This window comes from Bos indicus, chromosome 12 (genome assembly GCF_029378745.1).
Source record: "Bos indicus isolate NIAB-ARS_2022 breed Sahiwal x Tharparkar chromosome 12, NIAB-ARS_B.indTharparkar_mat_pri_1.0, whole genome shotgun sequence".
Classification (NCBI taxonomy): domain Eukaryota; kingdom Metazoa; phylum Chordata; class Mammalia; order Artiodactyla; family Bovidae; genus Bos; species Bos indicus.
The window spans coordinates 87,826,460-87,850,008 of NC_091771.1; the positions used below are offsets into that span (position 1 = coordinate 87,826,460).

Below are 23,549 nucleotides of genomic sequence, written 5' to 3' on the forward strand. Positions count from 1 at the left end.
ATCCATTTTGTGGCAGAAATAAAGCGATTGTGCTCATACGTTCCCCTTTAAAAATACCTCGAATAAGGTAAGTTGACTCGGGGAGGAGAAGAGTTTGGACACTGCTTGTAACTACATGGGTGTCAGGAAAAGCCGTTAACAGAAAAAGCCTACAGAGGCGCTTGCGACGTAAGGAGGGTTAGTAACAGGAGAGTTGGTTCCCCTAATGAGTCTGGAGATGGATGATAAAATCACGGTGTTGACTAGAAACTGGACGGCTGTTCCAGACAGACCTCCCAAGTGAGAACGTCTCATTTTTCCTCCACCAAGACCATCCAAAAGCTACAAACGGGCTTCCCAACGATGGTGCTGTGGTTCCGCAAACATCTGACATCTCTGATTCAGGTGCTGGGAGAGCTGCTGTCTTGATAGCACGGTCCTTCTTGTGAACTGACAAGTGCTCAGCTTGCCTGCGTCTTCAGGTTTGAGAATCCAGCCCCCAAATGCACCAGTGAGCAAGCTCATCGCCATATTTACCCCAACTTCAAAATTCAGCTACTGCTAAGATGATGTACATACATGACATTTTAAATGTCCCAAGTGATTTTTAGGTACCGTACCTTTCCCTTGATCCTTTCAGCAAGACTGGGAAATTGTAGGTCGAACGTCATTTCCCTTTTTCTCAGGAGAATCTGGTCAAATGACTTGGTGGAACACACACGAGAACCTAGGCTCTTAGCCTACCAAGCATCCTTTCGTAACGGCTGCTCCTTGATTTGGGAAACAGAGCGGTCTGTAATCAAGTGAGTTTGGAAAACCGCAAGGGATAAGCCACCCCTGAAGGTTCCAAAGCTGTAACGAAGGGTTCTGAGATGTCCTGGGCTGCAGCTTGTGCCCCAGGCTTATCTGTCCCCCTAGTGACGGCGGAGGACCCCTTCGTATTCCATTCCAGAGGCCACAGCAAGAGCGTCCTCCAGGTGGACTGAGGACCACGTCTGGGGGAAGGCTGAACTGGCCGCCACTGCCCTTTGGGAAATGCTCAAAGCATCTATAAAAACAGAGGTTTCCAACCAGTCTCACAAACAACACAAGTAATTACAAATACACTAAACAAACCTTAATTTTATTAAGTAAACCTCCTATGTTAAAGTGAGTTGTGCCCTTTTGGCATTTATACTTCACGTCTTAGAAGCAAGAAAATGAAATTTCTTTTTAATCTAATATACTAGATTTTGAAATCCTCACTAATTCAAATGTGGTATGGTGCCTCCCACAGAGTTAGTGCTTAATTAATAAATTAGTGTTTTTATTAATAATTCATTGAGCCCAGATCAGTTAATTTACCCAAAGTTCCAAAGAGTTTACACAAAAATATTCATTTTTATTTACTTAAGTAAAAAATAAAATATCTGGGAAGAAACATGATGCCTTTAATATTTGGAACAGTGGTTAAATTTCATTTATGGGAAAGAAATTTTCTATGTTCTAATAAAAATTAATAGAAAGATAAGCTTATTTTTCAATAATCTTTGAGGTCTCAAATCTATGCTACAGAGATACTAAGAATAATAAGAAATGAAAAGAGAATAACCAATTGATATATAAAGCATAACATACAAAGCACTGTCTTCAATTCCCATGTATAAAGTAAAAGAAAGACTGATGAAAGATACATAATAAAATTAAAAAAAAACCCTTAATGATATAGAAAAAAAAAAGAAAATAAAGATACATATAAATTGAAGACTAATGAATTCTCAAAAAATGGCAATGAAATATAGTCCTTGTCTCAGAAAGGGAATTTACCAAAGATTTAATGACAACTAGGAAAGTCTCCTATGTTTGCGATCTTGGGGTAAGAACGATCCTTTATATTAAATGTTAACATTGGCTCCTAACGCCTTTTTGGAAAAGGCGATGGCGACCTGTGGCAGTGAGCAAGAACCCTGGGGCGGGCTGCCACGTCCCCCTCCAGGGTACCTTCCCGACCCAGGGATCAAACCCATGGCCCCGGCACTGGCAGGCGGATTCTTCACCACTGAGTTACCAGGGAAGCCCTGAGGTACAGTTAGATTTACAGAATTCTTTACACATACTTTCTCTTATTCAGTGTGTCCTGGAGGAAAAGACACTCAGGATACTTGCTCTGTGTCTCCAAGAGTAACCTTCGAGAAAGGCCTGCCGACTGATTCATCCCTGGTCTAAGGCAAGGAGCTGGCAGGGAGGAAAGGCAAGATACACCTTCCCAGGTGCAGGCAGGGCTGACCATCGGGGCCACGACCCCCATCTCTGTGTCCAGAACGCATGAGAACTAGGGCCAGATTCGCCTCTTGGGAGACCAAGGCGTCATGCCCGGCTTGTAACAAAGATGACTCCTTGTAAACCAGAGTGACGAATTTCCTAGAGGGCAAAGAATATGCCAGGATTTCCTGCAGGAAGGGGCCAGGGAGGCCCCATCCTCACCATGTAGGGACAATGGCATCTCCTGACTCAGGGTTAAGAGGCTCACTTTGCTGCCCTCGCCTCTAGGTTTTATTCTGAATGCTGTGTGGAACAGACACCCCCCCGAAGGTGATGTGATCCTGGTTTCTCGGGCTGGACTGCACCTAACCTGCCTCAGATTGGGGTGGGGCTCAGACTTGGGCAGACAAGGTGGCTCCCTGTGGTTATTTGTCTATGAACAGGACCCGGGAGATCTGCCCACGGCCCCAAATCACCAGGTCCATTTCTCTGTGGTCCTCAGCAGTCTGCCTCATCACCACCCATTTACAGAGAGGCTTCAGAAGGTCTGCTTTCCTTGGCAGGTGGCCAGTGGAGCAGCATACAGACCACGGACCCAGTCTTAGAGCAACAGGATCGTGGTCAAGACTCCAGAATATTCTGAACCACGAGGTCCTCTTGTTGGGTCCTCGCAGGTCAGGATCGTCTTACCTTGAAGAATGGAAACTGATTCATGCTCTGATTAGCACTTGAATCCTATCGCCCGCATCCTACTCCCTAGAAGAGACTAGGCTAGCTCAGGGGCTTTCCGTTCAGGCTGAGTTTGCACAAAGGTCCATCTAGTCAAGGCTATGGTTTTCCCGGTAGTCAGGTATGGATGTGAGAGTTGGACTGTGAAGAAAGCTGAGCTCTGAAGAATTGATGCTTTTGAACTGTGGTGTTGGAGAAGACTCTTGAGAGTCCCCTGGACAGCAAGGAGATCCAACCAGTCCATCCTCAAGGAAATCAGTCCTGACTATTCAGAAGGACTGATGCTGAAGCTGAAGCTCCAATACTCTGGCCACCTGATGAGAAGAACTGACTCATTGGAAAAGACCCTGATGCTGGGAAAGATTGAAGGTGGGAGGAGAAGGGGACAACAGAGGATGAGATGGTTGGATGGTATCACCGACTCAATGGACATGAGTTTGAGCAAGCTCCTGGAGTTGGTGATGGACAGGGAGGCCTGGCATGCTGTAGTCCATGGGGTCGCAAAGAGTCAGACACGACTGAGCGATTGAACCGAACTGGGCTCCCTCCCCACGTTGCTGGCGAGGACCTGGGTACCAGCAGGTTAAAGTGTCCTGAGAAGCTGTGAGATGACCACCCTGTTCTCATCACTCCTCAGAAATATGACACTTCTGCCTAATTAAGACTCTCTGTGCTCCCCAAGACTGTGGCCTGGGGAAGTCCCTGTCAATGTCCCTCTATTAGGAGCCATCCATCCTTTGCCAAGGTCATGTTCATCAGCAGGCCATGGGGGCTACTTTCTCTGATCAGTGCAGTTCCACTCTGCACGTGACTTGAGGCAGACGCATGACAGAGGACCCTGCTCATGTCCCGGTGAGTCTGGAGCATCAGTGAGGCCACAACACGCCTGAATCCTGCTTCATCCAGGAAGCCGTCCCTTTATTCACGGTCCTAGGCTGCTGGGATCACTCCCTTCTCAGGACAACGAGAGTATTTGCTTTCTCTGCTGTTTCTCCTGCAATGTGATCACTTACTCTTAAATTGTTATTCATTTCACATGTATATCTCCCACCTCTCTAGTTAACTTGAGGCTTCCAGTTTGGGACTCCGCAGGATAGGATGATAGCTTTACATAAATGTTGGCTCCTCTGGCTAAAACATTTGTAAGACTTCTTGTGCAAACTCTGTTCTTTTTGCAAAATAGAAATAGTTAATTTCCAAGACCAAGGGAATCACTCCTGGGACAATGTTGCCTCTTCCAATACCTCGAATAGTTGAGAAAATCAGGTTATGGAGCAAAAGAAGAGCTTAACTTTTGGCTTGTACTGAGGAGGCAAGCATTCAAAACCCTAATCAGTTTAAGGAGATAAAATTCCCACACTGCGGAGGCCTCTGGAAAGACACAAAGTCACCGTGTACTAACCCAGATTAATTACCCAGAGAAAACATCTGGGCGCCGGGAAAACAAACAAGTCAGCAAAGACTGAAATCTGTGACAAGCTCATGAATCTAAGCGCCAAGGTCGGAACAAGCTCCCTAGCACTACACTGATACCTGTGAGATTAGAAAACAGTGACCTAAGGCATCAATATCTGTTGATGAAATCTGGAGGATACCAGACATTCTGTCAAGGAATCTCATCTCCATGGAACTCAGGACTTTGCCAAAAGAGATTTTGGTGATTTACACTGGACACATTCCAATTTCCATTGGTGGATTCTCAATAACCAATATGTTCAAGAGTCCCTCAAGGGGGCATGTCTCCGAAACAATGAGCTGACGCTCCGTCCCATTTAGGTCACGTTTACTCCCCCCGATAATGTGACGTTTTTCATCCTATTTTCAAAAACACCTCCAAAGTCCTTTAACTTGTAGACACTGGAGAACAGCAACACAACCCCTATGAGAACTGAAAACACGCGTTGGTAGCTCAAAAGCAGGTCTGTGGGTTGAAGCGCTCGAGGCAAATTCTGTGATGCTCAAGCCTTTGTTCATTTTGCATTTACACCCGGTCCGCACATATAGGCGCGTCTGAGAACAGCGGTGGGAGATGAGGAAGACCAATTTCTCTTGCTGACGTGCCAGCCAAGAATACATTTCTTTGTTATCTGACCTTCGGATGAGAGAAATGGAACCAGATCTGAAGGTCCGGCTCAGGCAGGCTCTGGGTGTTTCCCATCGTTAAACTGATTATTTTAACATCACGTCCGAGACAATAAGTGGAAGTTTAAAATTTCCTCTTTCAGTGGGAGGAAGGCCCTCTTCCCGGCTCATGCTATGTGAACCATGGGACCTGAAATATTTATACTCAAGGGGAGAAAAGACAGAGCTCCGCTTTCTGTTTAAAGGATATAATCCTAAATCAGTTAGCTGTTCCCCTAAATCTCAAGAGGCCGTCTGAATCCATTCAATCCTTACAGCCTTTTAAAACACAAATTCAGGATGGTTTAACCCACTGCTTGCCAGTATTTTATTTAAACAGACTTTATTGAATCATAATAATAAGGTATAAAACCCAAAGTGGACGGTGGAGGAGCCTGTTGAAGGAGCATGCGCAGACCAGGAAGGATCATGGCGACCCTGTGACCTTCCCACCTTGACCTTGCCATGCCCGAGTGGAAGGCAGGCCTACGGAGTGTGTTCCTGGGCCCAGAGACACACAGACCGGGCCTCCACTGATGCACTGGCCAAAGCAAAGGCTTCCACGTGCTCGGGTTTGAAAAGAAACACCCACAGCCCCTTTCCTCATTGGGGTGGGTGTCAGACACCCCGAGACGTGACCTGCCTTCTCTGAAGGTGCTTTCACCAGCTCTGAACTGACGAGGGCCAGGCCCCTGTCAAGTCAGGAAGAAGTCGGCCAAACATATTTGGAAAGCTGCACCTGGATGAATCTACTTCCTCATATATAATGAATATAAAGACTCTACTTCCTCATATTAAGGGGGAGATCTGGGGCTAAAAGTAAAATGAATCAGACTAGAAAAGTAAGACCGGAATAGTGTCTGAAAAGCACCAGAGCCTGAGTGAATGCCGCCAGGGGGTGCAGTCGATGGTGGAGAATGAGACCAAGAAAGCGGGTGGAAAAGACGCGTTTTCTTTATAAGCAAGAAACACCAACTCTCCCTCCCCTCCCCCAATTCTGATGCTCTAAGTTACAAGAGAACCATAGTGATGTTGATAAGTCTCCAGTTCCTATTTGTTGAAAGTTCCACTTTGTATAGTTTGAAGGATTTCTTTGTTAGTTCAGCATGCTTACAATTCAAGTTAGACACACACACAAAAAGAGTCTTTGTGACACGAACATCTTGCCGTTACTCTCGAGGATGCAATCTGGAACTAGCTAGAGACACTTCCCGAGTAAGAAAACAGCGCGAGAAGAGGGATTACAGACGATAAAGCGGGTGCCGAGTGTGGATGCTGGAGGACAGGAAAATGCTTCCACAGACTTCACTGATTCAAAGCCTGTCCAGGTGATAGCGGTGGCACCAACCGTCTACAGACTTTAAAAAGGGTGATGTTGGTACGTCAGCAAACAGCTGAAAAGAAACGGAACAATTTTCTGTAAAGTAGAACCTGCTGGATTTCAGAAGTGTGAGTCTGTGATTCAGGGAGCCCTGGCAGACCAGAAGGGATGGCTTGCCTGAACAATACCCCCAGCTCCCAGAAAGTGGGAAGAGGACCAGGGGTCTCCGCCTCCCTTCCGCGTGGCCCCAGCTGCTGTGGCCCAGCGGCCAGGTTTTCCCATGACCCCACCCCGTTTCCATGGTGACCCCACACAGAGCCAGGATATTGCCCTGTCCTGGGGTGAAAACCCTCTCTCCAAACAACTGAAATGCACAGACCCAACCTGCCTTCAGGAGAAAATTATCTTCATACAGATCTGCGATTCTTCAAGTGAGAGAGAGGGCAGAGTACTGCTTAGAAAAAAAAATTATAATTGTACATTTGGGAAATGATAAATAGTTACTGTTTCTGTAAATAAATCTAGACAAGTATGTTACGAATGTAAAACTGTTTAAAAATTCTTATTTGAATAGAAGGCTCTCAAGTTCAAGAGAAACTTTTGTTTTTTGTTTTTTTTTTCAGGAAAAAAAAAGCTAAGTTTAGTCTTCGTGCACTAATTCCAAAGAATGCGATTGACTCAACGGATTTTCTGCCAATACACTTGTTCCTTCTAGAGTCAAAAAAGGAAAGAAACCAAATCGCTTTTTTAGCGTTAACTGCCACCAATAATTACCAGCTTTGGGGAGGAGCAGACAGGATGCCTCAAAAATATTGTTGAGCCTGGTTTTGTTTGATTTGTATTGCTCTGGGGAAATGCCTGACGTGGTAAAAAGCTTCAGCATGACTTGCTGGTTATTCGGTTGCTCTAAAGTAATGACTTCCACAGCGATGGCGACCTGAGGGATCGCCGCCCTCGGAGGGCTACTCACCTTTTGTCCCTTCACGCCATGGCAGTCACACTTCCCGCAGCCAGAGCCGGCACACCCACCCTGGAAGGAAGAGAAAACAGCTTTAAACAGAAGAACAGGAGGTCCAGGTTTCAACTGAAATGCTTTTGGCATATTCGCTATTTATGGGAAAAGCCCTACCCAGTACCACCAGCCCCATCTTAACACACACACTCTGTGGCCTCGTCCTAGGGGGACAAGTCCTTCTGCACTTGCTCAGAAGTCCATCTCTGGCCCTGGCAGACAGAACAGCAAGCCCCGAGTGGAACACATCACAGCACCACTCAGTCCAAAGAGGGAGTGCTGTCACTGACACTCTGAGACGCGGACTCGCTCCACTTCCTGAGGTCCAGCAGGAACCACCGCTACTTGCAAAGGCCCTCCTGGTGCAGGACTTTCAGTGCTGAGACCACAGGAAACTGGCGGTGGGGAGGGTCCATGCTTTGCCCCTCACATCCCCAGGACACAATGACACGCAAAACATGCAAAAAGGAAACAAACAGGCCCAAAGCCTGAATAACAAAATGTTAATTCAGTTCAATCAGGACGTTTCAACAGAAGAACACTCCACAACCAAATGCCCCTGTGATTCACTTCTAACGTTTAAATTAAAGTCAAAATGCACGACAAAGAATTCAAGTGGGTGAGACGAGCTGGAGAAGAAGGGAACCAGTGTGTTCAAATGCCCACCAAATGCAACAATCAACCAGCTGCCTCTTGTCTAACAAGACGCATATCACCATTCCCACTTTACAGACGTGAACTCTGAGTCAGGAGATTTAATATAACACACGAGGACAAGGCTGAGATGAATTCAATTCAATTACCATCGTGGAAAACTGCCAACACATCGGAAGACAAACAGACGATGGTGCTCAATACATTTGCAATTTCTTTAGAAGAATCCAAATTCTAAGCCAGAATAGACATAGATATTGTGGACAGAATGGAAGAGGGTGTGATAGGTAGAATTTAGCTAACGAGCTTTACTAGCAACTCGATATTAAGCCTGAGATCCAGTGCACACCTAAACGCTGCTCCTGACAATATAGCTTCTGGAAAATAAACCCATATTGTTAACAGCATTGTGATTGCATGAAGTCCGATTTTTAAAAACAATGTGCTCATCTTGGTTCCAATGCCTTGGAAATCTTCTTCATAAAACAACTACATCTGGAGATATTTACTTTACAAAATGAAATCTGAACAAGTGCCTCCAGGACAGTAAGCTGTTCTTAATTTTATATTTTGGAAATGGGGATGACTGACAACAGTCCCAACGGACCCCAGACACTGCAAGCCCATCCCCTCCCCGATTCGTCTTTCAGCAATTCTTCAGCACGCACTCTCATAACCTCCTACAGTGTAAATCAATCCATGAATCCAGACACTGCAAGTCCATCCCTCCCCGACTCGTCTTTCAGCAATTCTTCAGCACGCACTCTCATAACCTCCTACAGTGTAAATCAACCCATGCACACAGCGTTGCTTCAGAATCTGGGTTTGGGTGACCACTTACAGCTGTCCAAAGAGATGAGGCTAAAACCTGAAACCTGTGCTCCAGAAATTCATCCGAAATGCACAAACATTAAAGAACCAACAGACTGCAGAAAGAGCCTCCTCAACCATGCCCAAGAAAGGGCTCACTGCTCCAACCCAGTGCCCATGACATGTGGACTACACACCTCTGTTGTGACATGCTGATGCTGAAGCCTCAGTACTCTGGCCACATGATGCGAGAGCCATCTCACTGGAAAAGACCCTGATGCTGGGAAAGATTGAGGGCCGGAGGAGAAGGGGGCGACAGAGGATGAGATGGCTGGATGGCATCACCGACTCAATGGACAGGAGTCTGATCAAACCCTGGGAGCTAGTGGAGGACAGGGAAGCCTGGCCTGCTGCAGTCCACGGGTCCCAAACGGTGGGACACGACCTAGTGACTGAACAGCACTGTGACATTTATCACGTGTGTCTCACAGTCCTTGGCGTGTGTGTCTCCAGGACCCTGAGAGTACTTGGAGGGCAGCCCCGGAGCGCCACACCCAGCCTGATACAGCCCGTATTTCACCTGCGACCACGTCGGCTGTAAAACCCACCGCTGACTGAACCACGACACCCCGTCAACTGTTCGATCTGCGCCAACCACAGAGGCATTTGAACACGAACACAGAGGCACCTGAGAGCTGATGAGACAGAGCAGCAGGCGTCTGATCGCTGTTGTTTTGATGGTGGTGGCGGTGATGCTGGCGTCCATTGAATCAACCTCAAATAACAACCCTAGACGACAACCCAGCAATGCTGTGTGTCAGCTCACGATGCAGGGACAGCACTGTGAGAAACCACTGTAAAAAGGAACTCGGCGGTGAGTGGGGGACCACTCCAGATGCCCAGACAGCCGGGGAGAGCGGAGGTTCTCAGGGGCCCCCCAGCACGGCGCGAAGCTGCTAGGAACTCGGCGGTGAGTGGGGGACCACTCCAGATCCCCAGACAGCCGGGGAGAGCGGAGGTTCTCAGGGGCTCCGGGCACGGTGCGAAGCTGCTAGGAACTCGGCGGTGAGTAGGGGACCACTCCAGATCCCCAAACAGCCGGGGAGAGCGGAGGTTCTCAGGGGCCCCCCAGCATGGCACGAAGCTGCTAGGTTAGCCCCCAGCCAGGTAAGCTCAACGGGTGAGGCAGCCCCGAGTCACCTGGGCTCCAGGTGGCTCCTCTCTGCGACGTCTCATCCCCACCATGTCCCTGCCTCTGAGCTGGGTTCAGAAACCCACACTTGCTCCTTGAACTCTGCTCAGTCACCCAGAAGGAGACCAGAAGGAGAAGCCAATCAGGTTAACACCCACGGACTTAGGACCTGTCCACCCGCAGCCCAGGTTCACCGGGGTCGGTGGGTGGTGGGCAACAGCAGCCCAGGCGGGGTGGGTTTTCCTACCCACAGGTCGACAACAGCGTCTTCAAAACCAGATCTTAGTCACTCAAGTTGAAAATGGCCATTTGGTGATTCTGAGGTTTCCTCTTCTGAAAGGCTGATTAAAATCTCAGAAGCTTATCTTTATTCAATTTGAGGAAGGTTATAAAAGTGAGTTTCCTGGAACTGTTCCCTTAAGCTATCAGCAAATGCCTTAATTGTAGGGGACCCCAGATAAGAGGTTAGAGGGCCCCCATGGTGGATGCTGAGGTCAAGCTGTTTCTTGAGCTCTTGCTACAGAAACACACCCAGAAACACACCCGCAAATTTCCCTTGAACAACACTCCAGGTCATGACAACTACTGGATGAAATCAGAGACGAGAAAAAGAACTAAAGTCTTATTATAGCCCTCTTACAGAAATAAAGGACCCTCACCCTGCTCCCACCAGCTTACATCAAGCAAAAAGAACATTTCTCAGTCCCAGACAAAAGATATTCATGTCTCCTTTATCTGCTTTATTCATGTAGGAAATTTTATTACCACTTCTGGCCCTAGAAGATAGTCCTGAAGCATTGATAATTCAAAGAACATCTAAACGATGGGCAACTTTTCAGAACAAAAGACATTTTTAGACCATGATTTTTGCTTCACAATCTGGGTGGCCTAGCATTTTATGCAAAATGGCTCTGTTTAAAAAAAAAAAAAACACCTAATTTTTAGAATAACAAACAAAAATCATGAGAGACACATTTACTTTGCTAAATAAAACCCACGTTGAAATATTGTTATTCTGGCCCACACAATGACTGATGCTGTATCTCACCCTGGCATGTAGAGTCATTTCAGCTGTGACTCGAGGATGCCTAGCTGAAAAGGGCATCAGTGACGCTCCGAGCGTCCCTTCAATCTGCCTGACTGTCTGATTTTGAAATAGCTCATTAAGTAAAAGCCTGCAGTAGTGCGAGTCTCAACCCTCCATCCTGAACCGCTGTTCAAAAGGGCGAACAAGAAAATGGCATGAGTTACTCAGAGTCACGATTTCACTGGGGACCTGACATGTGAAGCCCATGCCACAAGCTTCAGGACTTCCTGGGGAATCACATTCCGCATCTGGACCTCTCCACAGAACCAAGAGACGAGGCGGCCCCACTGGCTCCGGCAGCCATACCCCGTCCCCCCCACCCCTCCACCCCCCGCCGGCTCCAGCAGCTCCCTTGGCTGCACATCTGAGGGGGTGGACAAGGCCTGCTCATTCTTCCTGAGGTCCGAGCAGCTAGCTCCCTGCCCGTGTGTTTCGGCTTCTGGAACAGGAAGAACTTGTACTCTGTGACGCATTCCCACCCATCCCTCTTGCCTGGCCCCTCCCCGGGGTGCGAGGTCAAGTAAACCAGCCCCGAGTCCCCCGAGGAGGCCCATGCCTTCTCCCCGGGGAGACACACGCTGAACCTACAGGCCCGGCTGACCAGGCTGGTCAGGAAGACCGTCTGCCCCTGGAAACGGGGGACGTGGCTGAAGATCTCAAAGGTCGCAGCGCTGCGGGTCCTGGTCCATGTCTTACTGGGTTGGCCAAAAAGATGGCACAGGAAAACCCAAACGAGCTTTCTGCCCAGCCCTTAGAAGGAGCTCATCCGTGGCCCACAGCCACACGGGTCACTCAGACTACGTGAGGGTAAGAGAAGCCGACAAAGTCCTCAGGCGCAAAAGAACCACCATTTGTACCCCTAAGCCTGTAGAAAAACTCAGAAACCAAGCCAACCTCGACAGCCAGCAGTTCACCACAAGAGCGTAACAAATTCCCTCCAAGTGGAAGCCGACCTGAATTAACATGATCTGAAAAAGAAGAAAAGGCTACACCAGCTCTCGATGAAGTCCGTCGGACACGCACACCATCGACGGAAGGGATCGAGCTTAAACGTCACAGGTAACACAACTGTGAAGGGATGCGAAAGGAACGGCGTCAGCGGAGCACTTTTATATTCTGGACGAGTCTCTCTACACTCTTCACGAGAGGACAGAACAGTGAATGGAATGTACATTTTCTTTCATGCCCCAATTAAGAGTTCCCAGAAAGTCAAACCATCAGAATTAATGCTATAAAGTATGCTAAGTTCTAAAAATTCCCAAAGATTTACGACACAGTCCGCGCGCCAGAGAAGGAAGACGGGTGACTGGGGTCAGAGACTTTCATTCAAAATAAACTCAATTTCCGCTCTTTCTCTGGCCTGCAGGCCGACCGAAAGCACTTCTCGACATCACAGAGAGTTCTAGGTGGGCATACAGGAAGGGGGAGGCTTGCTAGTTCCATTTAGAGAGACCTTTTACCTAAGCAAGGAAGCCAGCTGCTACACTACTGTGTGTGTGTGTGTGTGCGTGTGTGTTTGTGTGTATATGCGTGTGTGTGTGTGTATGCGTGTCTGCATGGGGGAGAAAAACAGAGAATGCCCCATCAAGGTGATTTGTTAACCATGACACGTATTCCACAGGGAAGCATGTCTGAGACGAGTTAACAGAGTGAAATCCTCGCCTTTCTGTGGCTCTCTCTCTGCTTCTCGTGGAGACCGCCCTGTGCCAACCCCACTGTAACCATTTTTATGGGTTTCGCATCCCGCCAAATAGGGACAAGTGGACCTCGGCCAAGTCTAAACAGCTTATCTTTCAAATTCCTTTTCACATTCTCTGCGCTGTGCAAAATGTCAGAATAGTTTTGTGGTGATGGGACGAGCCCCGTCTTCTTCCTGGTGGTAGCCCTCCTTTGGAGAATCTCGTGCATAATCATCTACTCCACTAAAGAAGCACGTAGAGACAGAGGAATGTACTTCAGGGCCACCAGGGCAGAAACTGAAAAGCAGGTACAGATCAAAAGTGGAGCTTCCAGACCCCGCCTCCAGGGGGAGCTGTCCAGCAGAACAACCCTTCTGCAACACGATTAGGTGGCGGCCCCAGGACAGCAAGGTCAAACCAGTCCATCCTAAGGGAAATCAGTCCTAAACATTCATCGGAAGGGCTGACGCTGAAGCCCAAGCCCCCATGCTTGGGCCACCTGATGCGAAAAGCTGACTCATTAGGAAAGACCCTGATGCTGGGAAAGATTGAGGGCAGGAGGAGAAGGGGATGACAGAGGATGAGATGGCTGGATGGCATCACCGACTCAATGGACATGAGTTTGAGCAAGCTCCAGAAGCTGGTGATGGACAAGGAAGCCTGGCGTGCTGCAGTCCATGGGGCTGCAGAGTCAGACATGACTTAGTGACTGAACAACAACTGGAGCTGAGCATCACACGTGCACTTGTCCCCAGATTTCACTCCTGGCACCTGCCCCACACGTATGTGGGCAGATGTCATCAACAGCCGCATCATACTTTATCATTACTGAGACTATTTCACAGCACTTGCCCTTACCACATGCCACTGAAGTTCAACCTTTTCAATTATATTATTTTTAACTCTGTTTCATTAGCCCCAAAATGTTAGTACGGCAGATAAAATATAACACCCTCCCCTCAAAGCGCCATGAGCTCACTCTTTTTGGAAACTAAAACATCATAAAGAAACAGAGAGTATATATGAGAGATTTTCATGTGTATGTCCTAGCTCGCACCCTGTTTGTAATTTTAACTAGAGTATGCTATTTCTGGCAATTCTTGTTTTCAGTGTCTGTGTACTGCCAAGAGGTTCTGCAAAATGGCTGTCAATGCCTCCACGGACCCCCAGCCCAGACAGGAGTGCCCTGAAAAAGCATCTTGAAACTTCTCCAACAGGAGGGGAGGGATGGACTAGGAGTTTGGGTTAGCAAATGCAAACTATTACACACAGAATGGATAAACAATGAAGTCCTTCTGTGTAGCACAGGGAACTATATTCGAAATCTTAAGTACCTATAATGGAAAAGAATATGAAAAAGAACACGTGTGTATGTATAGGCAGACAGATAGATGTATGGTTGAATCACTTTGCTATGTGGCAGAAATTAACACAGCACTGTAAATCAACCATTCCTCAACAGAATGGTTTTTAAGCCATGATTTAAAAACAGAACTTCAGTAGGAGCGCAGACACTGTATGACCTCCGGCTTTAAGATCTAGAACAAGTGATGCCATCGACCGCGAAAGTCAGGAGCCTGCTGGCTCGGGGGCTGCAGAGAGGTCCCCGGGTGCTGGGACATTCTCTGCTCGACCAGGGGGAGCAGTGCACGTGGAAAACTTCAGTGAGCCGCGAACTTCCAGCATCTGCACTTTGCTGTGCTTTAATTAAGTCTTCCTTGAAGGCATGCTCAAGAATGGTCACTGCAACACTCTACACAGTAGGGAGAACTGGAAACAGCAGAATAAAACATGGTGGTCTGGATCCATGGGATGAAATCCTCACCCACTGAGGTTGGGGGGCTATGACGCGGATGGGTCTCGAAGACTCAGTACCGAGCGATTGGGAAGCAGGAACAAACAAACAACAAACAAAACCAGCTGAGAGACTCTGATGATATAAAGTTCAAACCTGAACAAGCGAAGTTGCGGGGTGCTCATCCTTGGGGCTACAGGCAACGAGAAGGGGACTCAAGGGGCTTCTGGAAATGTCCTGGCTTGACCTGGTTTCTGACCAAGGACCCTAAGAGTCACTGAGCTAGGCCTTTGCAAATTCACACGCTTCTTCAATAAAACCCACCCCGCCCCCCAAAATGCGTGCATAGGATTTAAGAATTCGTGACAGCATAACCGGGAGGAACCACAGGGCAGGCCACACGGTACTCTGCAGTGGCCTCCATGGGAAAAGTCTTCAGAGTGGACATACGCAGAACTGACTCACTGCGCTGTACTCCTGAAACGAACAAAACCCACTCCACGCCAATTAAAAAAGAACCAAATCCTATGGTGCAAAATTACATATAATAAACATTAAAAAAAACAAATAAAATATTAACAGGTGTGAAGGAATTCCACCAAAGTAAAAGACAAGGAAACCCCATTATTGAAGCTACTATTATGTAGTGTTCTCTAAATTTTCCAACCAAAAAAGTCATTTATGAAAACAAAGCAATCTAAAAACAAGACAGAATGCAAACCCTAGGCCAAACGCCGAAGCACAGTAACAATTTTAAACGTCTACCTTTGCACAGCATTTTTGAATCTGCAGAAGTACACTGGGAACTGTGGACAGAAGGGTGACGGATGTCCAAGGAGCCCACAGCCCACGCGCCTTCATCTGCATTTGCTCTACGGTGATTCTATCCTCAGCGTTTTATTTGATAAATGTAAGATAAATGTGATTCCAAAGATGTGAAAATAACTTTTCCTCATTAATACAACAGAAAAGAATTTAGCTCAGTAAAATAACATTTCTGAAAAGAATTTAGCTCAGTAAAATAACATTTCTGTTCTAATCATGGAAAACATGGAAACAGAATATCCCCACTACTTTGAGACTCACAAAACACTTCTGCTCGAATGGGAAAACAACTCCAAGTGTTGATGTGTTCTTGGCAAAAAAAAAAAATGAGCATGAAACATCTGAGGAACAAACTGAACTGTGATCCGCGACATCTCTCGCAGTCAGGCTAAGAACCGAGCTGCACAGTCTTGGGGGGCAGGGGGGCTCCCCGCAAGCTTCACGAGCACCCTCGGGTGTGTGCTTGGCTCCGACCTCCGTCATGAGACGGCAGGCTGGCTCTCCTGTTTCCCTCGTCGGACCACGTGGGTTGACTCATCTTCCCTTCCCCTCATCCCCTTTCCCCTCGTCCCCTCGTCTCCTCCTCCCACGTCCTCGCCCAGGGAGGGGGGTGAACTGAGGGTGTCGGGGCAACCCCACATGTCTCCCAGAGGTCGCTGGGGGGCCCCACGCACAGACGGGATGATGACTAGGTGCCCCGTGACCGCGGCTCAGATGACCACGACCGTGTCCACTGGGACCCGTGGGTGGAAAGGCCGCCTGGAGATGGGAACTGGGGGTGGAGGTGGAGCCCCTGGTGCTTGCTGACTCACTGGCCTGAAGGACGAAGCCGAGGAGTCCTTGGCCAGAATGTTCTCCCAGAATCACTGACTGTCCGGAATGAGCAAGGGTCCGGAGAGGACATCCCCGCCTTCTGAAGGGACCTCCCGTTAGGAGGCTTCTGAGTCTCAGCGACTCTCCCCAGGTAGCCGGACACCTTTCTCACCTGCCTGTCCCACCACCCAAGGAGATCCACCCAGTCCATCCTAGAGGAGATCAGTCCTGGTTATTCACTGGAAGGACTGATGCTGAAGCTGAAACTCCAATACTTTGGCTACCTGATGCAAAGAACTGACTCACTGGAAAAGATCCTGATGCTAGGAAAGATTGAAGGCAGGAGGAGAAGGGGACGACAGAGGATGAGATGGTTGGATGGCATCACGACTCAATGGACATGGGTTTGGGTGGACTTCGGGAGTTGGTGATAGACAGGGGGGCCTGGCGTGCTGCGGTCCATGGGGTCGCAAAGAGACATGACTGAGAGACTGAAATGAACTGAACTGCCCCCCCACCCGGAATGACCATGGCCCCCGCACTGTCCTTCCTGCCCGAGTCCCTGGCCACCGTGTCCACGACGCTCCCGTGAGAGCCACAGACCGCCCCCTGCGGCCTGTGAGGAGCAGCGCGCCCCCACCTCCTGCACCGTCCTGCGGCCCCGTGGGCCACCTTTCCTCCCGCCCCACCCACTCTGGCTCTCTCACTTCAGCCCCTCAGTCACTTGTTTCTGCTCTAGGTCTGTCCCCAGCGGGGCTGGGGGACTGGGTGGGGGTTGGGGAGAGGACTTCGCGCGTCCACACCACATCAGAGCCGCCCGGTGCCCCCTCTGATCGGACCTGCCAGGAGGCTTCCGCTGCACTGCACGCCTGGGGCAGGGCGGGTGGCCCTGCGGCCCGCGACGCTGACAAGGCTGAGTTGAGTATCTCAGCGAGCGGGAGGCCAAAGTGAGAAACTGCATCTGAGGCCCCTCAAGAGACAGAGCAGAGACTCTCAGACACACAGGGAGGGTCCCCAAGGCCGGTCCAGGGATGCGGGGACCCCAGAGCAGGAGGGAGGGAGGCGGAGGGGGCTGGCCTGGCCAGGGGAGGCGGACATGTGGGGAGGGGGCCTTGCTGCCCAGAAAGAGGCAAAGGGGGTCGGCCCAGCAGGAGGGCACGGGGCACCGGGGTCGGGGCACCGAGGGGAGGGGCAGGCCAGTGGGCACCCGAGAAGGGAAGCGGCCGGGGCGCTGTGTCCCCCTGGGAAGGCGGGGGGCTGGCAACCTGTGGGGAGCAGCCCTGGTGTGAGGCGAGGAGACAGAGTAAGACACCAGGTCCCGGGCACTCCAGTTCTGAGGCTCAGGGTAAAACGTGTGCCGTCTCCAAGTTTAACACTCAGTGTAAAAGCACCTGTTTAGGCAGAAGTGCTGCGCGCTTTCTGCCAGCCCATCGGCAGCCCGAAATGCACTGGGAGTGGGACACACGCAGCGCAGTGCTAGGCCGGCAGGGTTTCCAAGGGCTGGAGAAGGAAGGAGAGCAGGAAGGAGAGGACGGGGCTGGAAGGGAGGAGAGAGGCAGGGAGGCGGGCGCCGCAGCCCCCAGGCGCCTGAGGTCCGGCGCTTGGTTCGGCGGGGTGGGGGGACTTATCAGTTGCCCTTGGCCCACTCTCCCTGGAGTCTTGCTCTCGGCGGGCCTGTGAATCCCACACTCACAGTTGCTTTTAACATCCTGTCTCTGTCTTAGCAACACCGTGTCAACACAGTCTCTCACAAACAGTGACGCCGAGATGCCATGAGTCTGCAGGAGTCTTGGAGCAAAGGACAGACGCGCCCCCCTCCCGCGGCCTCGGAGAACGGCTCCAGGACCTTTCCTGCATTGTAGCTTCAGAAAAATCCCTCATGGAGCGAAAATGCGCATCGAAAGAATGCTTAGGGCGCTTCTGAGGCCCGTCCTTCTGGGACCCGGGAAACGTGCTCAGCTTTACCGCACACAGGACAGTAAGTGAGAAACCTAACAGCCAGGTCCAAGGGTGCCCGGTCCGTTCACTGACAGCCATCCCGGAGCCACGCGGAGTGGCCTTCCCTGCCTCGTTAGAGCGTCTTTAACAAGACGCCTTGAAGGCCCTGCTCGCGCTGGGAAAGCCCCAGGTAACTAGCAGTAAGCCATGAAGACGGCTTTCCGCTGGGGAGGAAAAAGTGCGGTCAGTTTCCTGTTGATCCCACTGGTCCCACCTCCCGATCCTTTCAGGACCCGACCGTCTGTAACACACTTAAAATGGCAACATGAAAGGCCTAACCGACCTGGGAAAGATGAATGTGACTGACATGCAACTCAAAACCAGTTCCCTTAAACCAAGGGCAACAGGATTACCAACTTTTTTCCCTGGAACAAGTAAATATTATACATGATCGCTGGTTTCTCTGCAGATGGGGAAGGCATACCGTATTTCCAGGAATGAGGCTAGAAAACAGATATTCCTTCTGGTAAGAAAGAGGCCAACCACATTGTGCATTAAATGAGTGTATATGATATCACTTCATTCACACTCCTTGCATTTCACAGAGGCTATAAAACACCTTGTTAGGACAGTCATCTCAGCTGTTCCCCTAGCCGGTCAGATACAGGACATGTCTGAGAAAAAGTGTGCGTGTTTAGACTGAGCCCAGCAGCCAGGATGAAGCCAAAATGTAATTTTCATAGCTGCGCTCAGCCTCGAATACCAGACTCATCCTGAAGCCACTTTTCAAAAATACATGTGAGGTTTTGGATTCCTTATAAATGACAGATTCGAAACCGCTGCAGTGCAGGTCTGCAGGCCCAGAAGACTCGCTGCTGGAAACAGTGCCCCAAAGGAGAACAGGGTGTAGCTTTAAAACCAGGTCTGAAAGCTCAAAATGTGAACAGAAATGCCACAGAATTAACCCTGTGGAACAGCGAACACTAACAGTGGCGCGAGCCTTCTCCTCTGACCGAAGATGAGAGAGAGGCCCTCGTGAAGACTCTCAGACAGACGCCCAGGTCACGCGGATGTCGGACCAGGGCTCGAGCACAGCCTCAGCTCCTTGGGCTTTTCTGGAAGATGATGGATGGTGGACCAAAAACCCTGCTTTGCAAGCGCATTTTCAAAGGACCGACCCAAAAACACAAGCCAACACTTACGGTTTAGGAAGGAAAATGGGGGAACCACAGAAGGAAGCGGTGGTTTTCTCAGCAACAGTCTGGTGTTTACACTGAGGCCGAGAGAGACGCCAAGAGACACCTCTAAGGTTGCCTTGAGGTTCCACGGTCAGCCGCCCGCGGTTTGTGCCTGCAGAGATGTCATTCCCAAACCACACACCCCACGCCGCCCCTGAGCAGAGTCCTACTCCTAACACTCAGGGAACCAATCCTTACCTTTACCAGCTCCTGTTGAAACCAAATGTCAACCCACTGACCAGTGACTATCAAACTGTATTAGACTCCAGAAAACCTCATGTCTTCCAAGAGAATTTAAGAAAAACATTTAGAAGACTTAAGCCATGCATACTTTAATAGGAATATAAATATGAAATAAACAAAATAGGAGTCACTCACCCCACAGCCTTGCCCATTCAATTCGAGCGGCACACAAGAAGTCCTAAGGCCTTAATTCTTTTCACTCGTATTCAATAATAATTTACTGCCCCATTATCTACCACGGAGAGTTTTAGGAGATTTGTGAGCATTTAAATGTGGTTTCTGACGGCAAAGAACTTGTATAAGTGTGTTAATATCTAGGAATATCTGGGAAATCTTTTGCTACCAGTTACAGTGAAGTTTGACGTTGCGGGAGATTGAAGGCAGAAGGGGAAGAGGGCGACAGAGGATGAGACGGTTGGATGACATGACTGGTCCAATGGGCATGAACTTGGGCAAATGCCGGGAGATGGTGAGGGACGGGGAAGCCTGGCGTGCTGCAGTCATGTAGTCGCAAAGAGTCAGACACGACTTGGCAAGTGAACAACAGTGAAGTTAAAATTAAACAAGAAGAACTAGACAGTGAACACGGCTCAAAACAAATATTTCCTGGTGAGGTTTATCCCATCGGAAACCAAAACCACACCTGGGCTTTTAATAACTATATTTTCACATTTTGATGAAAGTCTTTATGTGCTGAAAGCAAGCTAAGTCTCCTTCTTTGAAAAACTTTAGGGTCTTTGCTATATAAACTGCCAATTCTTGAGTTCAAATTTCTATGTTAATTTCTAAGTGAAAGCTCATGTTTAAAACAGCCTGTTATTATTTCTCATTTGAGGAAACTGGGCATTATTCAAAGGGGAAAACTAAGGAGAATAAAAAAGGGGGATAATTCATACAGAATTTGGGGAAGGCGTCCTGAATGCAATGAGCTGGGCTGGCTCTGGAAAGAAATTAAATATGAAAGAGCCAAAAGCCAATAAGACTATTGAAGAGGAGAATCTGGCCAAACGATACATAAAGCATGGAATTCTTAAGGGATTAATGTTAGCAAAATTCACCACTGGCACTTGGGTCATTTTTCCCCGTACACAGTAGAGGTGGTGACCGTCTTGGACATCAAGACGTGTCTTACTGTGTTAAGTTATACGACTGGACAGGGAAGCAAAGCGACCTCCACTTCCAGTTGACTTTGACTTGCCGATACAATGCCAGGTGGTGACTCAATTCTTTTCTTTACTTATTTCTTGTTGCCAGATTCCAACACGAATCCCGTGTGTGTGTCCAGTCACTGATCTCTTGAATTATCAAAGGGATTTTGAGTTTCAAATTAATCTCATATTGAGTCAGTAACATCCCAATTAAGACACGAATCACCAACTAACCATACAGTTTTCAGGGTGCTGTTTCTAACATAAAGTTTGCTGTTGCCACTGATGTTACTCTCACACACACACACATACAGGCATGATCTGTGTGTGTGGCTCTGTGCATGCACACGAAATATCCCTTTATGATGATTAAATTACTTAAGCCTTCATTCACTTTTTAAAAAATCAACTTACAATGTACTTCTCCGGAACCCTTAACTTGGAAATACACTTCTTCTGAAATCGGGCAAATCCAGTTGTTTTGACCATTAAAAGAACTGAGTTATATTCTGGATTCGGCTAGTCAGAGAGAACAAACATGACGTTTTTCACGCACTCAGTGAGGGCTGATTGATGCTCCCCATGACATGTTGGTCCTATGACATAGCAACTGAAGGATGCACAAGGTCACAGCTCACAGAAAAGTAAGAGGCGCATCCCTGCCATCGACTGGAACGTGAGCCAGGGTGTGTGACTGCAAGGCGCTAGACGCATTTTGAAATTACAACATTCAATCTGTGAACACCAGGATAGGATGCAGGTGTGGAGAGGCGTTTGGAGAGAGGGCTACAACTTGAAAACTCCTTTCGCCACCTTGCATCACACACCTTAAAACAAGTTCATCACGTGTTCACTAGTACCCCACAATACCCAAGCTCCACAAATTAATTTAAACAGTGACATATACTTTGAATCTTTACACCTCAGTTTGTTCATTCCAGCCATCCACCTTCTCTCTAGTAAAAATACAGTCTGGAATTACCAGCTGATGTGAGTGATAAATAAGTTAATAAATAATACTAGTTTACCAGCCACAGATTTCAATTTTAGATCAACTAAAGCTTTCAGTTATCTCACCATACAGAGAAAACTAATACAGTGTGGGTACCAAGATATGTATTTTTTAAATCCTTAAATCATTAAATATCTTGGAAAAAGTAAGATTATATTATGCTCAGTATGGTTTGAGTGGTAGGTGCATTTAATTGCATCTCATAGCATTAAAAATGGAAAATGCACATCGGATTTTGCAGCCTTGATCTATCAACCAAGATACCGGCTCACAGTCACCAGCAGCCCTGAGCACCGAGCCTGGCAGGACCACACGTTGAAATCCTCCAGCCTCCACCAGGCTCTGGGGGCTCCCTGGGCCCCTGAGTGAGCCATTGTGGCCCCCGGAGTCTGCTCTGAGAAGTGCAGCCTCCACCCCACTTTCAGAACCACACACAGCTGGGCTTTTCCCACCCTGTTACTTTGTGCATTTTCCCAGACCTTCCCAGAGCATCCTCTCCAGATCTCGTTTCCCTCTGGACAAACCATCATCTCCCCCTTCTCCTCCGCCCTCTGCTCGGCCTTCATCATTGCACATTGTTTTCAGCTAGGACCCTAATTACGAGGCTCCATCACTGACGGGACAAGCCACGCTCCCGTCTGACACGACATGTTTACACTAAGCTTCGTTCAAAGATAAACAAGCTGCTTGAAAGCATTTCACCAACAATACTGCTTTAAAAAAAAAAAAAAAGGCTTGTCTACAAAACCTAGGTGGAGCACAGCATGTGATGGGAAATCTCATTTTAGCCTAAGGAGTCAAAGGATCAAAATGGGCCATCTTTCCTCTTGGGTTTGACTCCACGGTCTAGACAGGAAGCCGGCACTGCACAAACCTCCCCTTTGAAAATGAGACCCCGTCTTCACTGGGACAGATCACTGCGCGGCCAAGCAGAGGAAACCTCAGGCCCAGTCGCCTGTGAACCGCTTTCACATTTGGGGTTCATTAAAGAAAAGGTAAAAGCAAAAGAGACCCCGAAGAATGTGCTCGGAACGTGAGAAATGATATAATTTTAAATCAAAAGAAAGCAGCCATTCTAATGCAGTTCTGCTAACTTAATGGCCACGGAAACCAGAGGCCAACTACTGTCGATGGACAAGCCCCGCCCGGCGAGGACCAGAGACCCAGGCGTCAGGTTCCCAGTGGCTCCGTCTTCTCCGTGCGTGAGACGAGCAGCTGAGTCCAGTCGCTCTGAACGCCACTGTCCCTGGCACTGGGTCACCGGGCCACCCAATCTCAAGTCCCTGTCCTGAACCCTGAAACCAGGAGCCTCCCCCTCCTCCAGGCCTGCAGCCCACAGGATGGGCCATAGTTCACCAAACCCTACATCCTCAGTATTCATGTTTAACACAAACCAAGGTCACGGGGGATACAAGGCGGCCCCAGGTGAGCGCAGACTGCGCGTCTCACCTGACGCAGAGGATCGCGCTCCTCCTGTCGACGCGTTCAGAGTTCCAGTCTGAAATGATGAAGCCGCTTACAGAGCTAGGCCAAGGGACGCAAAGGCACGGACTGGACGCCCGGGGTGGTCAGCGTGGTAAACCGTACGGCAGGGCTCATTTACCACAATGAGAAAATCTGTGGGTGGGGGGACGTTTTTCCACAAATTCCGCTCTCTCCTCATAACCTCAGTGTTCTCCCAGTAACACTCCCTGCTGAGAACTGGGCCCACC

The 23,549-nt window shown here is 48.8% G+C and overlaps 1 protein-coding gene across 2 annotated transcripts in view; it reads right to left on the reverse strand.

Annotated features, from left to right (window-relative positions):
• COL4A1 (collagen type IV alpha 1 chain) overlaps positions 1-23,549 on the reverse strand; it is a 131,458-nt gene that overhangs the window by 70,282 nt on the left and 37,627 nt on the right. Inside the window, exons 1-2 of one of the 2 annotated variants that reach the window (XM_070800479.1) lie at positions 12,100-12,126; positions 7,362-7,421 (exon numbers count right to left, since the gene is read on the reverse strand). In XM_070800479.1, the coding sequence (XP_070656580.1) occupies positions 7,362-7,421; positions 12,100-12,111 (72 nt within the window). In that variant the 5' untranslated portion in view covers positions 12,112-12,126. Of the gene's footprint in view, positions 1-7,361; positions 7,422-12,099; positions 12,127-23,549 lie in introns of those variants that run through there. The other variant, XM_070800478.1, reaches the window with a different exon arrangement.